The sequence below is a fragment of the Eurytemora carolleeae genome, unplaced genomic scaffold, assembly GCF_000591075.1.
Source record: "Eurytemora carolleeae unplaced genomic scaffold, Eaff_2.0 scaffold166, whole genome shotgun sequence".
Taxonomy (NCBI): Eukaryota; Metazoa; Arthropoda; class Copepoda; order Calanoida; family Temoridae; genus Eurytemora; species Eurytemora carolleeae.
This window is the reverse complement of record NW_019396125.1, coordinates 156,209-168,409: the sequence shown is the minus strand read 5'-3', so window position 1 is coordinate 168,409 and position 12,201 is coordinate 156,209. Positions and strand designations below refer to the sequence as shown.

Below are 12,201 nucleotides of genomic sequence, written 5' to 3'. Positions count from 1 at the left end.
TTTTTTTAAAAAGCTACGTTTTACCGAATAAGTTCCAGGAAATGTCTGAAATCAAATGAATGAAATTTATTTAATTATATAACTCATCTCATGATTTGATTTTTCAACAAAAGCCAAGATTTGTCCCAAGTAGAAAGTTAATCTGATTCTAGATCTCAAAAACAAAACGCGGAAGATCAGAGGTTAAATGTAGTTGAACTTAGTATTGATAGTTGAACCACTTTTTGATGTTCATTAATTCCGACCTTAAGTAATGTTCTCAGATCCGTATCTACTTATCCGTCTAAGGACCGAGTAAGAATGAAAGGAAATGCTACATGGTTCTTCTTTCACCAAAATTCTAGAATAAATAAATGTTTTTTTAAAATTTTTTCTTTCAAAATTTTTCCCCGTGTTATGGCGGTTTCCTATTATGCATGCAAACTCCTCAAATTGCGGTAAAATACCATCCCACCGGGATACCAAGATGAGAATACGATTGTACAGAACCTTGTACAGAACCTTGTACAGAACCTTGTACAGAACCTTGTACAGAACCAAAGTGATTATTTATTCACTTTGGTACAGAACTATGCAAACAGATTTCTTTATGTGTTTATGAATAAAATAAACTATACAGACAGGTTATTATACTTTCATTATCAAGGGATGTAATCCGTCCAATAATAATGAGTTATGTACAATTCCCCTGTACAAACTGTTTATCAGCATTCTATACTCTAACCTTTCTCCGATTGACAGCTTCAGGCGACTTTATATATCTCTGGCAATTTTAAATGCTATAAAAAGGCAGACCATACTTTGTAAATGGCAGGACTAGGGCTATTTGTGACAATCGTTTCATCAATCATATTTGTGACAATCGTTTCATCAATCATATTTGTGATTATCGTTTCATCAATCATATTTGTGACAATCGTTTCATCAATCATATTTGTAAAATTAGACTGAAATTCATTGAACAGTACATAACTTATAACAAGTACACTACTACTCTATTCAATTATAAGATCAAGCCTCGAAGTTTTCCCTTTGAAAATCGTTTGATCAATTGTATATTAATTCCGGGTCTTTCTGATACTGTACTGTACAATACATGTTTCTGATTAGTACTGTACTATACAATACATGTTTCTGATTAGTACTGNTTTCGTTCCAGTATACAATACAATACGGATATCACAGCCTGACATGGGATCCATCTTTCACATAAAAAATCAATTAAATATTCTGGTCATAGGAAACTATTATGTGAATTATCAAAATTATCAAAATTCGATGCTTTTATTCTCCTCGGATACTAAACAAACACTGATGCATCTATTCTTGTTTACAAATTCCGCCCAGAGAGAACTGGTTTCAAATCAATATGTACGCAGACTCGCAGAGCATACGCAACTGCAATTAACTTTCCTTGCATTATAACCTTGATATGTTGTTGCAAACTTGCAAGGCATCGAATGAATATAAGGAAACAAACAGTATTAATTCCGCACAGTATAAAAGGGTTCTTAACCCATTCTTGTAACAGTCTGTATATTAACTCTGCCTACTTGATAATAGAGCTTGTTCTTAAGGTATATTTTTTGATTATGAAACCGAGAGAGTCTTTTATTTGAGCTTATTATATAGAAAGAAAAGAGTTATAAAAAGAGAAACAGATTCAAACATGATTAGAGAGATCAATAAATAGAGTTTATTTTTTGTATAGAGTAATAAAAAGAGGAACAGATTTATTAGAGAGTTATAAAGGGCTCACTGATGATCATAGAAAGACTATGATTTTTATATATTTTTTGATTAAAGTAGTGTAAATCCTAAAGGTTTTGACAAAGTATAAAGAGTTATTCATCGTCTTTAAATCCTCATCCTTTGTGGTTAACCCTGTACTTATTGAAGTACATTGCGTTTAAAATAAAATAAAATCACGCAGCAACAGTTAATATTATGGATGTGCGACAGTAAAATTTAAATTAGAATTTTATTTTTACGTTTCATACAACAGAATAGGATTAATTGCGTATTTTCAATGATTAAATTGATTTTTCTAAATAAGGAATTTTATGAAAGACATGAAAGAATATTTGATTTTTTTTCTGAAAATTTTAGGATATGGGATCGAGTACATTTCGAGTACATTTTGAAGGTTAAAACGAAATTTTAGAGCAAAATATTTCAATGACGACCCCCTAATTAATGGACATTGTACCCAACAGTTTCACTCTTTAGTACAATTAAACGACGTTTAGTGGATGTAAACGCAATTAATATTTTCGAGAATGGGACCGAGCACATTTTCGAATATAAGGCCTGATTTTGAAGGTTAAAGCGGTATTTTAGAGAAAAGTGCTTCATTTATGAAAAAAGAAGCCGGAGCGCTATTACATATGTAACACAATACAACTATGTTTAGTAAGCAAAAAAGCCTAAACTGAACTTTTTTTCAGAGACACCTTGTGTATGTACAATGTACAAACACACCTACAATATATATATTTAATTGTATACATCCAAGGATGTAAGGCAAGGAAAGTCATTTCAGAAGTGTACACATCTTTAGTACTGCAGTGTGCTGTCTCTGGGCGCTAATGTAAACACAAGACGGATGTCGAAGCCTGACATGGGATCCATCATTCACAGAAAAAATCAATGAAATATTCTGGTCATAGGAAACTATTATGTGAATTATCAAAATTATCAAAATTTAATGCTTTTAACCTCCTCGGATACTAAACGAACACTGATGCATCTATTATTGTTTACAAATTCCGCCCAGAGAGAACTGGTTTCAATATGTACACAGAGTATACACAACCGCAATTGACTTTCCTTGCCTTACATTCTTGTATACATCCATCTATAACCACTCTGCTTTATGTATAAGAGTGTCCTAGTTAAAATGGAAACGAGTGAGTGAGTGAGTGAGTGAAAGTGTGAGTGAGTGAGAGTGTGAGTGAGTGAGAGTGTGAGTGAGTGAGTGAGAGTGTGTGTGAGTGAGAGTGTGAGTGAGTGAGAATGGTAGTGAGAGAGAATGTGAGTGAGTGAGGGTGTGAGTGAGTGAGTGACGACTTTCACATTGTCTTAAATCAACTATGAAAAACTTTATTTATTTTATATTGTTTTGTCTATTTATTATTTAACTTATATAAAAAGCGTAATAAATTAATGTATCAATTATGTTATTTTGAATAATTCCTGTATGCTTCTTTACTAATTAATATTCGCCACAATATTATTATAAGAACTTTCTTATCAGATGCGTAGTCAGGTGGGACTATGGGGGCTCATCCCCCCTTTGAACAGTGAACTCTATGGTTTCTAGGGGGTTTGGAGCCCACGAAACATGACAGTAGCAAGACAACTTAAAGGCCGTCTTTGATCTCTGACATTATTTGCAGCATTCATTCGTCAACATGTATAATTCTTGAAACAAAAACCACAAATTTCCAAAATGTGGTCTTCCTTTTTTGTACTGTTGTGGCGGAAGACAATATCTAATGGGTTTGAGAACTGGACGCGGCGGAGAGATTTGATTTCATGTTTCCTACATGATTTAAATATACCACATTTTTAAAACTTTATTGCTTCAAACTTGTCATTATTTGAGCGTAGCTAAACTGTCAATATTACCCGAGATAAAAAGAATATTTCGTTAAGATTTCATCTATATAAAAACAAAATTGTCGAAATCTGAACAAAATTCTTTATTTCTCCAGTAATATTAAAAGCGGCGTGAAGATTTCTAGCTACAGAAACTATGAAGTAAATGGTCAGAATCAAACATTTTTCAACATAATTAATCAGATAAAGTTTTAAAGGTAACATTGTAAATTGGACATACCTTTAATCTCCAATTGATATAATAGTAAGTGCCAATAGTTTATTGAAACATCTAATAACATTATATTCCCATGATTCTTAAATGTTCATTTGAACATGATATAGCAGGTATACCATAGATATATTCATCTCTATATTTCTTCACGCTCATGCTGCTAGTTGGGTAGGCAATATGACTAAAGTCAATATAAATAAGTTTACGAGTCAACAAGACCTCTGAAGAGTGGAGAGGATGTTGTCCGTCTATGCAAATAACCAGAGTGTCCTCAAAATAGGGAGTAGAGGTTGTATAGCTCTCTACTTGATCGCATGTTGGAAGTTTCGTTCCAGCTTGGCCAGTAAACTTATACCAGAAGACAGATGTTCCTTGACTTTTTAACAGTTCACAATCATTAATGCCACCAAAATCTAGACAAACATATTTTCTGATTTTTCAGTAAAAATTTTTTTTTTCATCTTCTGGTTAGCTTTTCAAGGGTTAAAATATGGTTTCAATCTTAGAGTCTCTCATTTTAGTTGCAGGTCTATAAGTTCAAAAGTAAGGGGATTATTAAAGACTGTTAAAATTTAACTTTGTGGTCTAGTCTTCTATCAAAGAAGCCCTACTGACTCTGGAATCCTACACTTGACAAATTTTTGATCAGAAATATATATTTTTTCCTTTATTTTTCAGGTTTCTGCTTCTTTCATCAAACGTAGAAATTTGAAATTGTTTAAAGTTGTCTGCACAGTCTGGCAATCCAGTATGACAGTCTGTACACTCCTCAGATTCTTCTTCACAATCAGCATAGAGATAACACTGAAATTTAGCAAAGCTGGTTTCATCATACCAGGTGTACCTAGTGCAATCTGGAGATTTCTTGCAAAGCTGTTTGCACATCCGCTCTGTAGGGGTTGAGATGCTGAAAATTGGAGAAATTGACTTGTCTTTAGATATCTTGCAGGCCTTGTTAGCACTGCAGAGACAGTCCCTACTGCCACTGATTCCATCAGAGGGAACAGAGATACCAACCGAGCTGAACAGTTTACACACATTGGTTGGTTCTGTTGTATCTGCCTTTAACCATGTATAGGCCATACACTTAGGATTCTCTACAGTAAAATCATCATCTATAAAGAAGGAACTGTCCTAAATATTAAAATAGTCTTTCGTAAATAAATTTTTTTCGAATCAATCATATAAATTGTAATGATTTTCCTAAACATTTGGATAGACATGCGAACTGATTCATGTCTCCTCTGATGAAATCAATGTCATATGTATTGTCCCAACTGTATCCCTTGTTGAAGCAGTTCTCTGCATCTAAATAACAAAAATAAGTTTGTAAAAAATAAACTGCTTTAAAATGATTCTCTTATAACAGATCTCCAAAAGTACTTTTACCTGAAAACTCGATATTGTTGCAAGGTTGCTCTTCCTCCATAGTGTCTGAGCAAGGAGCTCCCCTGTTTTTAGGAAGAATGCAGTGTCTATGCCGCTTCTTGAAAGAAATTCCATTCCTCCAGAAGCATTCACTCCAATCCGACCAGCTAGTTACATACCCATCTTCCTGTGAAATCAAAATTAAAAGGTTTTGCATATGATGGAAGTTCAACAACTTTATCTACAGCTTTATTAGCAACCAAAAATTGGATAATAAAACTTGACTCAATTTTACATCAAAGGTAGTGATTAGTAGTTACAAAGGTAGGTTGCTATTGAGTACATTTAATAACTAAGTCAGTTGGAAGAATACAAAAAGTTATTAATCTATGTAATAATTCAAAGCTTAGGAAAAGGTATGTATGGGTGTATGCACTTTGTTACCTAATGCTGGCAAAACGGCAAAAAGTTGTAAGTTCAAAAAAAAGTTACATTTGACATAACAGAAAACATGAGATAGCTGTTTGAACCCTCTGCCTAACATTATGACAAGGGAGGTTGTCATCTGCTAAGATATCCCCTTCAAATTGATACATTTATTCCTATACCCCTAAGAAGAACCGCATTACAATAATCATAAAGGATTAAGCTCTTTTTACCTTTGGTCCTAAAATCATCTCAGAGGACACACTCTGACTTGAAGCATTAGCATATTTACATGTGTATCTACCCTCAGTAGCATCATTCATATCAAAGGAAAGGATGGAAGTCTCCACTGTTGACTCATTGAAATACTCGATGCTATAATTTCCCATAACATCAACATCAATGGGCTGCTCAGATGAGTTGGCATAAATAACCCAGCTCAAAGACAAATCCTTATTTTGAACAGTTGGTGAACAGTAAGATTGAAGCCAGATTGAACATCTCAGATGCACTTGTGATCCTGGTTTTACTTTAACTAGTTCTGAGCTGTGTATAATTGGATATTTCATTTTATACCAAAGTTTCATTCGCTCCAAGCAGTCATCAGAACAAACATATTCCATTTCTGCTCTCATCCAACTATGTAACTTTGTTATTTCAGCCTCTTGTGTACTCTTTTCAACAGAATCAGCAAGCACAGGCATGTAAAGAGGATCAATGAAGGTGGTAGGAATATCATGTGTTAAATTCAACCTTAATTTGAACTGATCATTCCATGACTTTGATTTTTCTATCATTGTTAAATTTGCCATTTCTCTAAGAAGTCTAGATCTCTGATCATGACGAAAGAATGTAAACTGTATGATCATGCTTGAATACAGATCATTACCAAAGAGTTTTTGAAACATTTGAATCATGCTCTGGCTTCCAGTGTGAAACCTTGGTGCTGTTCCTTTGAAAATCAAGATGAAAAGGTCAACCTTTTTAACATCCATGATTGTCTTGACTATGCCCCGCATATGCTTTTCATCTCTGCACTGAGTATCTCCAAGGCCAGGAGTGTCTGTAACCGAGATGCATAAGTTGGTCTTGTCTCCCAAGAAGTATCCAGTAAGTGTCTCAGTGCTGACTGTTACTGAGTCAGCCCCTACTCCAACTTCAAAACCCTCGGAGGCATTTAGTCCTAAGATATAATTACCAAACGTGCTTTTACCAACTCCAGTTTCACCAATGAGCATAATATGATAAGAGTTAGCCTGAGAACATTGTAAAACTTCTTCTGTGTCTCCTATACCTTCAGATGCCTCTAGGTCAAGGGCTCTACATATTTTGAATGATTATTGATTATTGATTGAGTGATTATGTAGAATAAACCAAAATTTAAAACGCTTATAAAGATGTGCAAATCAAAACCAGGTTTTTTTTTGCAGAAACTTCATGATTATTTTGACACATTAATAAGGGCTTTTTGAGCAATAATTTCAAAAATTCTTTATCCTAATCTTAATCATTTATCAATCCTGAGGCCACCAACAAACAATAAGATCAGCAGTGGCAGCATCTTTTATTGAGATATATATTTTCTTCAACTATTTTGAAATTGAAGAATAGAGTCAGTTAAAAGTGTATTAGTGTGTCCACAAAATATTATAACTTAGATAAAGTTTAAAGATCAACTGTGATATCTATGCTATGATAGCATTTTTAAAATGTAAATCAAAAGAGGTTCTAGATATAACAATGGTGTCGATCAATGATATGATTATAGATTAAAAATCATAAAAAAAAGACTGCTGCAAAATCTATAAAAGACGACATGTCATTCTCTTCTTTCAAAGAGAGGATTACATGTTTACTGGAACACACTATTACACAATGGGAAAAAAACTATGGAAAAGGAAGACGACATTAAAAGACTCAAGTTAGATTTAAAAAAGTCCAATAAAAATGAAACACAGCAATTGTAAACTGATTTTAAACTATTTGCTTTGTGACAACATCAAATACAAATAATGATTGATTTAATGTCATCTTCCTTTTCCACAGTTTTCTGGCTCTCACTGTCCATACATTTCAGAAGTTTCAAAGTGTTTTGGCAAAAATATGAATTTCAAACCTAAAAGATAAAAATATGTAGATTCTGTTTTATGAAAAAATATCTTTCCTCAGAGCTTGCTTCTTCTGAACTGAGAATTTAAGAGTTTTTAGCCTGGTTTATATCAGAATTCTTGTCCTCTTTATGTAGACTAAACATTAAACATATGTGCTCAATTCAAGTAGCAATAGAGATAGGACTGCTACATATTTGGTGTAGTCAATTCAAAACAAAATAATGGTAAATTTTTTAATTCAACATTGAAAGGCCTCTTCCCGCACTTATATCAAAAGTTACTTTTTCTAAACCTTACATTCAATGTTTATATGAACTAGGCTTAGATTAATAACAATACAGATAGAACATTAGATGTCGTCTCTTCAAGATTTAGGGGTTTTTCGTTCACAATAACCCCTAAATCTTGAAAAGACGAAATCTATTGTTTTATCTGTATTTTTATTAATCTATGGAACTAGGCTTTGAAGGAGCTTCACGTCTCAATTTCTTATAATGATTTTAGCTTTTGAATAGCGTATTCTTATTTGTATAATGCATGCATTTTAAAGCAAAAAATTGTTCCTGGATTTTCCGGTTTTTATTGGCGGATATCCGAAATCTTCTGGGGCAAATTTTTAATTTTGATCTGCTATAAATCTTTGTGAAGTCCTGCTAAAAATGTTGGCCAAAGATAATCACAATCATAACTTTAGTCTAACAGTTTGTAAAATGGTTTAGCTATGATTTATACAGTGTTAACCAGAAAACAGTAGAATCATATTTATCTTGAATTCTTTAAATTATGAATTAGTGGATACAGATGTTGTAATTTGAACTTTTTTTTAGAAAAATATGTCCAATAAATAATCAGTCATCAATTACAAATTTGAGAAAAACTAGAAGAAACTCAGTCTTCTGGTGAGCAAGAGCACAGTATGTTTTTACAAATTGACAACTTGTAAATATCGTAAGTTAAAGCCCATCTCTATGCTAGCCTACCCTTTGGGGTCAAAGTTTATCACACGAAGACTCTTCGAAGGCTATATTTTTTTTGCAATTTAAAATACTTAGGGTTTTTATCAATATTTTGGTAACAAAATACAGAGATTCCCACAAAGGATGACAACTGCACAGAATTTATAGTTGGTAGTACCAAAATTGCCGAAATCTCAACAACATTTTTCATATCTCCTGTAATATTGAAAGCACAAAAATGCAGACTAAATTTGGGAATTGCCGGGATTAAGTCGTCTTCCTATTTTCAAGTTTTGTAGGACAAATCGCGGGACGTGTACTGTATACGTTGTACCTATACTCTACCCTTTCTCCGCCTAGAACTTTTCAAATGACGAGTTCATGATGTACAAGGGGTTGTACACTTTTCAGCTTTACAGTCTGCATTAGCAATCTATATTCTTGTATATCTATGGTTGTATAATTAAAGAATAAAAACAAATTTCAACCTTAAGGATCGTTAGTCTTGATCAATGATCAGTTCAAGTTTTTTTTGTGAGACAAACAGTAACCTCCTAAAACTGTAAAATAGGAAGACGACACAAGTTAAAATTTTAATTAGTCCAATGAAAATGAAACACAGGTTAACTGTCCTGTGAACTTTTGGTATAAATATAAGCTTTACAACAACATCAAATACATACAAACATTGTTAAATATGGTCTTCTGTTCCATAGTTTTATGGGGCTCAGGGTGTCCCAATAAACATGGGAATCGAGAGACAACTGGAAAGTCGTCTTTGATTTATGGTTTACTCTGTTGATTGAAGTTTAACAATTCAAACAAAATTTTAAGAATTAAAACATTATGACAAAAATATAATAATGGTTTAATGTAAAATGTGCCCCCCCTCACCGCTCTTGTCATTTCCTAAAATAAATTTGTGCTTGCAGAAGGTTGGTTCAAAAGTCGTCTTTAAAATAACTAATCTTTAGTTGGTTAGAGGATGTAGAATGTTGATTGATCCCAAGGGCGTACAAGGAGAGGGGGGGGGGGGCACAAGCTGCACGTGCACAACCACCCCACCCCTCTGTGTTATATCAAGTTTAATTTTGTAGATAAAATTTAAAGTGTAATTTTGTAGACGAACTTTTAAGTGTAATTTAGTAGACGTAATTTTAAGCGTAATTTAGTAGACGTAATTTCAAGTGTAATTTAGTAGACGAAATTTCAAGTGTAATTTTGTAGACGAAATTTCAAGCGTAATTAAGTTGACGTAATTTCAAGTGTAATTTAGTAGATGTAATTTCAAGTGTAATTTAGAAGTTAAAATTTCAAGTGAAATTTAGTAGACGAAATTTTAAGTGTAATTTAGTAGACGTAATTTCAAGTGTAATTTAGTAGACGTAATTTCAATTTCTATTTACAAAAGGGATTTTCCCGATTTCTAACGGTACTCTTTAAGCAATGATCTGAAATGTGGAGATATCGTCGTTTTTCTTCTTGCTTGATTAATTCCGACCATTTACTCAATTCTTTCTAAAGCAGAAATGCGCAAGTGACTGAATTGACAACCCAAATTAAAAATAATTAAAATTCAAAGAGACAGGATGAATATTTCATTCATAATTGACCAGACAAAGGCATTTTCTTCAAACTTAGAATAAATAAAGGATTGGGCAACTTTTCTTTGTTTTAGAAAATGTTAGGTTTAAAATCATTTCTAACAGAGACTAGTACCTTTTATCAAAACCAAAATGGTCCTCATTATCCATCAACAATCATTGCTCATCAACCATCATGATCTATCAACCATTATAATTCACCATCCATTATTATCCATCAACGGTTATTATCCATCAAGCATTATTATCCATCAACGGTTATTATCCACCAACCATCATTATTCATCAACGGTTATTATCCATCAAACAGCATTATTCATCAACCATTGTTGTTCCTCAACCATCAATCTTCATCAACCACATTATTAATCAACCATCATTAACCATCATCATTCATCAACCATCATTGTTCATCAACCATCATTTTTCATCAACCATCAATATCCATCCACCATCATTATCCATCAACCATCATTATAATTTTTAAACAGATCATATTCAACAAATACGCAACCAATCCGAAAAAGATTTTATCCCACAGGAGCCTGAGAATTTATAACTGTTGAAAAATTAAATAAAGACAGTTTTTATAAAACATTGACACATCAGTTCAAACCCTTAATTGAATAAGGCAGAGAGCGATTAGTTATAAACAAAATATAAAATTGTGAACCAAACAAAAGGATATAGGCTCGAAATGGAGATAAATAGGAGCTAAAGCAATGCAACTCGAAGCAGGAGGTAGGAGAATAAAAGTAAGAACGGGATATATATTCTCCAAGGTAAAGGCGCTTCTCAAGAATTACAAACTCTAGGCGGAGTCCCACACATATACGTAGACGATAACTTCTGGTGAAAATATATTTCAGTAACGAGGTTTCCTACAAAATACAGATTGTTATTGACGAACAAATGTGAATAATAATTGTTAATAAAATGTAACTATTTGATTGACGAACAAATGTGAATAAAATGTAACTATTTGATTACAACTAATTAAATGTTTATTGAAACTGATAAATAGGAATTTTAAAGGAAAGGTTCTGTTGTGAATCGACCAAGAAATATTTTAAGGTACTGATGGGAATTAATAAATGAAATATTTTAAATGGGTACTATTGTGAATCAAACATGAACTTACGATCTATTGTCGTATAGTACGGGAATAGTGGTTGGAATCGGAGTCTAAACTATTCAATTTCTGAAAAAAAATATTCATTTGGTAAAAAATTAATTCACTATTAGTTTGCAAAATGATTCACTGAATTTTAAGCGTAAATTGTTTCTATTTTTTTACGAATTTAAATCTTATTGTTGCACGAGGATTTTGTTTACGTTTATGCAGAAACCTTGAACAGTATTTGGTTTGGAGAAGAAAGTGGACGGAGGTCTGACGGAGATGTAGTTTGTCAAAGACGACTTTTACAACAGGGTAGTTTATGGGATATGGTTCACAAAAATATATACCCAGACTTGTTTAAAACTAAATAAATCTATTTATCCATATTTGTTCCAATATATAACGAAAATTGTGAACGTGAAAAATTATAAAAAAAATAATAAAAAAAATGTGTCTGAGAAATTAAAATTTTAAGAATAAAAAAATAAGAAAGAAAATATCAACTGTAAATTATCTAAAATCAATAGAAATTAAGTATTGAATATTTCTTATATTATGAAGAGCCATGGCGAGAAAATCTGTTAAATCTATGGAGGATGGAGAACAGAGAAGAGATCCAAACCATCAGATGGTTAGCAGGGGTGAGTGAAGTGAACATACAATCCATTATCTAGAAGCTCACACTATTGATCGATGTGAAGCTCGGGGTGCCGATCCTGAGAATTATGTCGAACAGAGCGGCCATAATGGACAAAGTCATCAACATACTGCTATTGGAATC

At 32.8% G+C, this 12,201-nt stretch overlaps 1 protein-coding gene and 1 long non-coding RNA gene across 4 annotated transcripts; both read right to left on the bottom strand.

Annotated features, from left to right (window-relative positions):
* Positions 1-3,865: 3,865 nt before the first annotated feature.
* LOC111695676 (uncharacterized) lies at positions 3,866-7,818 on the bottom strand. Of its 3 annotated transcripts, none has more exons than XM_023465080.1 (7): positions 7,794-7,818; positions 7,150-7,190; positions 5,863-6,949; positions 5,225-5,390; positions 5,039-5,143; positions 4,501-4,932; positions 3,866-4,248 (listed from the first exon to the last, which is right to left on the bottom strand). In XM_023465080.1, the coding sequence occupies exons 2-7, from the start codon at positions 7,188-7,190 to the stop codon at positions 3,902-3,904; spliced, it is 2,178 nt and encodes a 725-aa protein (XP_023320848.1). In that variant the 5' UTR covers positions 7,794-7,818; the 3' UTR covers positions 3,866-3,901. The 3 variants fall into 3 exon arrangements, with proteins under 3 accessions (XP_023320848.1, XP_023320847.1, XP_023320850.1); XM_023465079.1 differs by having other exon boundaries at positions 7,746-7,801; XM_023465082.1 differs by lacking the exon at positions 7,794-7,818 and having other exon boundaries at positions 7,150-7,215.
* Positions 7,819-11,056: 3,238 nt separating this feature from the next.
* LOC111695677 (uncharacterized) lies at positions 11,057-11,778 on the bottom strand. The gene is made up of 2 exons (XR_002763923.1): positions 11,442-11,778; positions 11,057-11,181 (listed from the first exon to the last, which is right to left on the bottom strand). It is a non-coding gene; the product is annotated as an uncharacterized LOC111695677 (long non-coding RNA).
* Positions 11,779-12,201: the final 423 nt, after the last annotated feature.

Bases quoted from the DNA above. Each gene is read 5' to 3' on its own strand.
- LOC111695676 (XM_023465080.1), bottom strand. From the start codon at position 7,190: ATGCTGCCACTGCTGATCTTATTGTTTGTTGGTGGCCTCAG. The intron at 6,950-7,149 runs GATTGATAAATG...CAAAATATGTAG, and splicing joins TTGTTTGTTGGTGGCCTCAG to AGCCCTTGACCTAGAGGCAT. The intron at 5,391-5,862 runs GTAAAAAGAGCT...TTGATTTCACAG, and splicing joins AGATGATTTTAGGACCAAAG to GAAGATGGGTATGTAACTAG.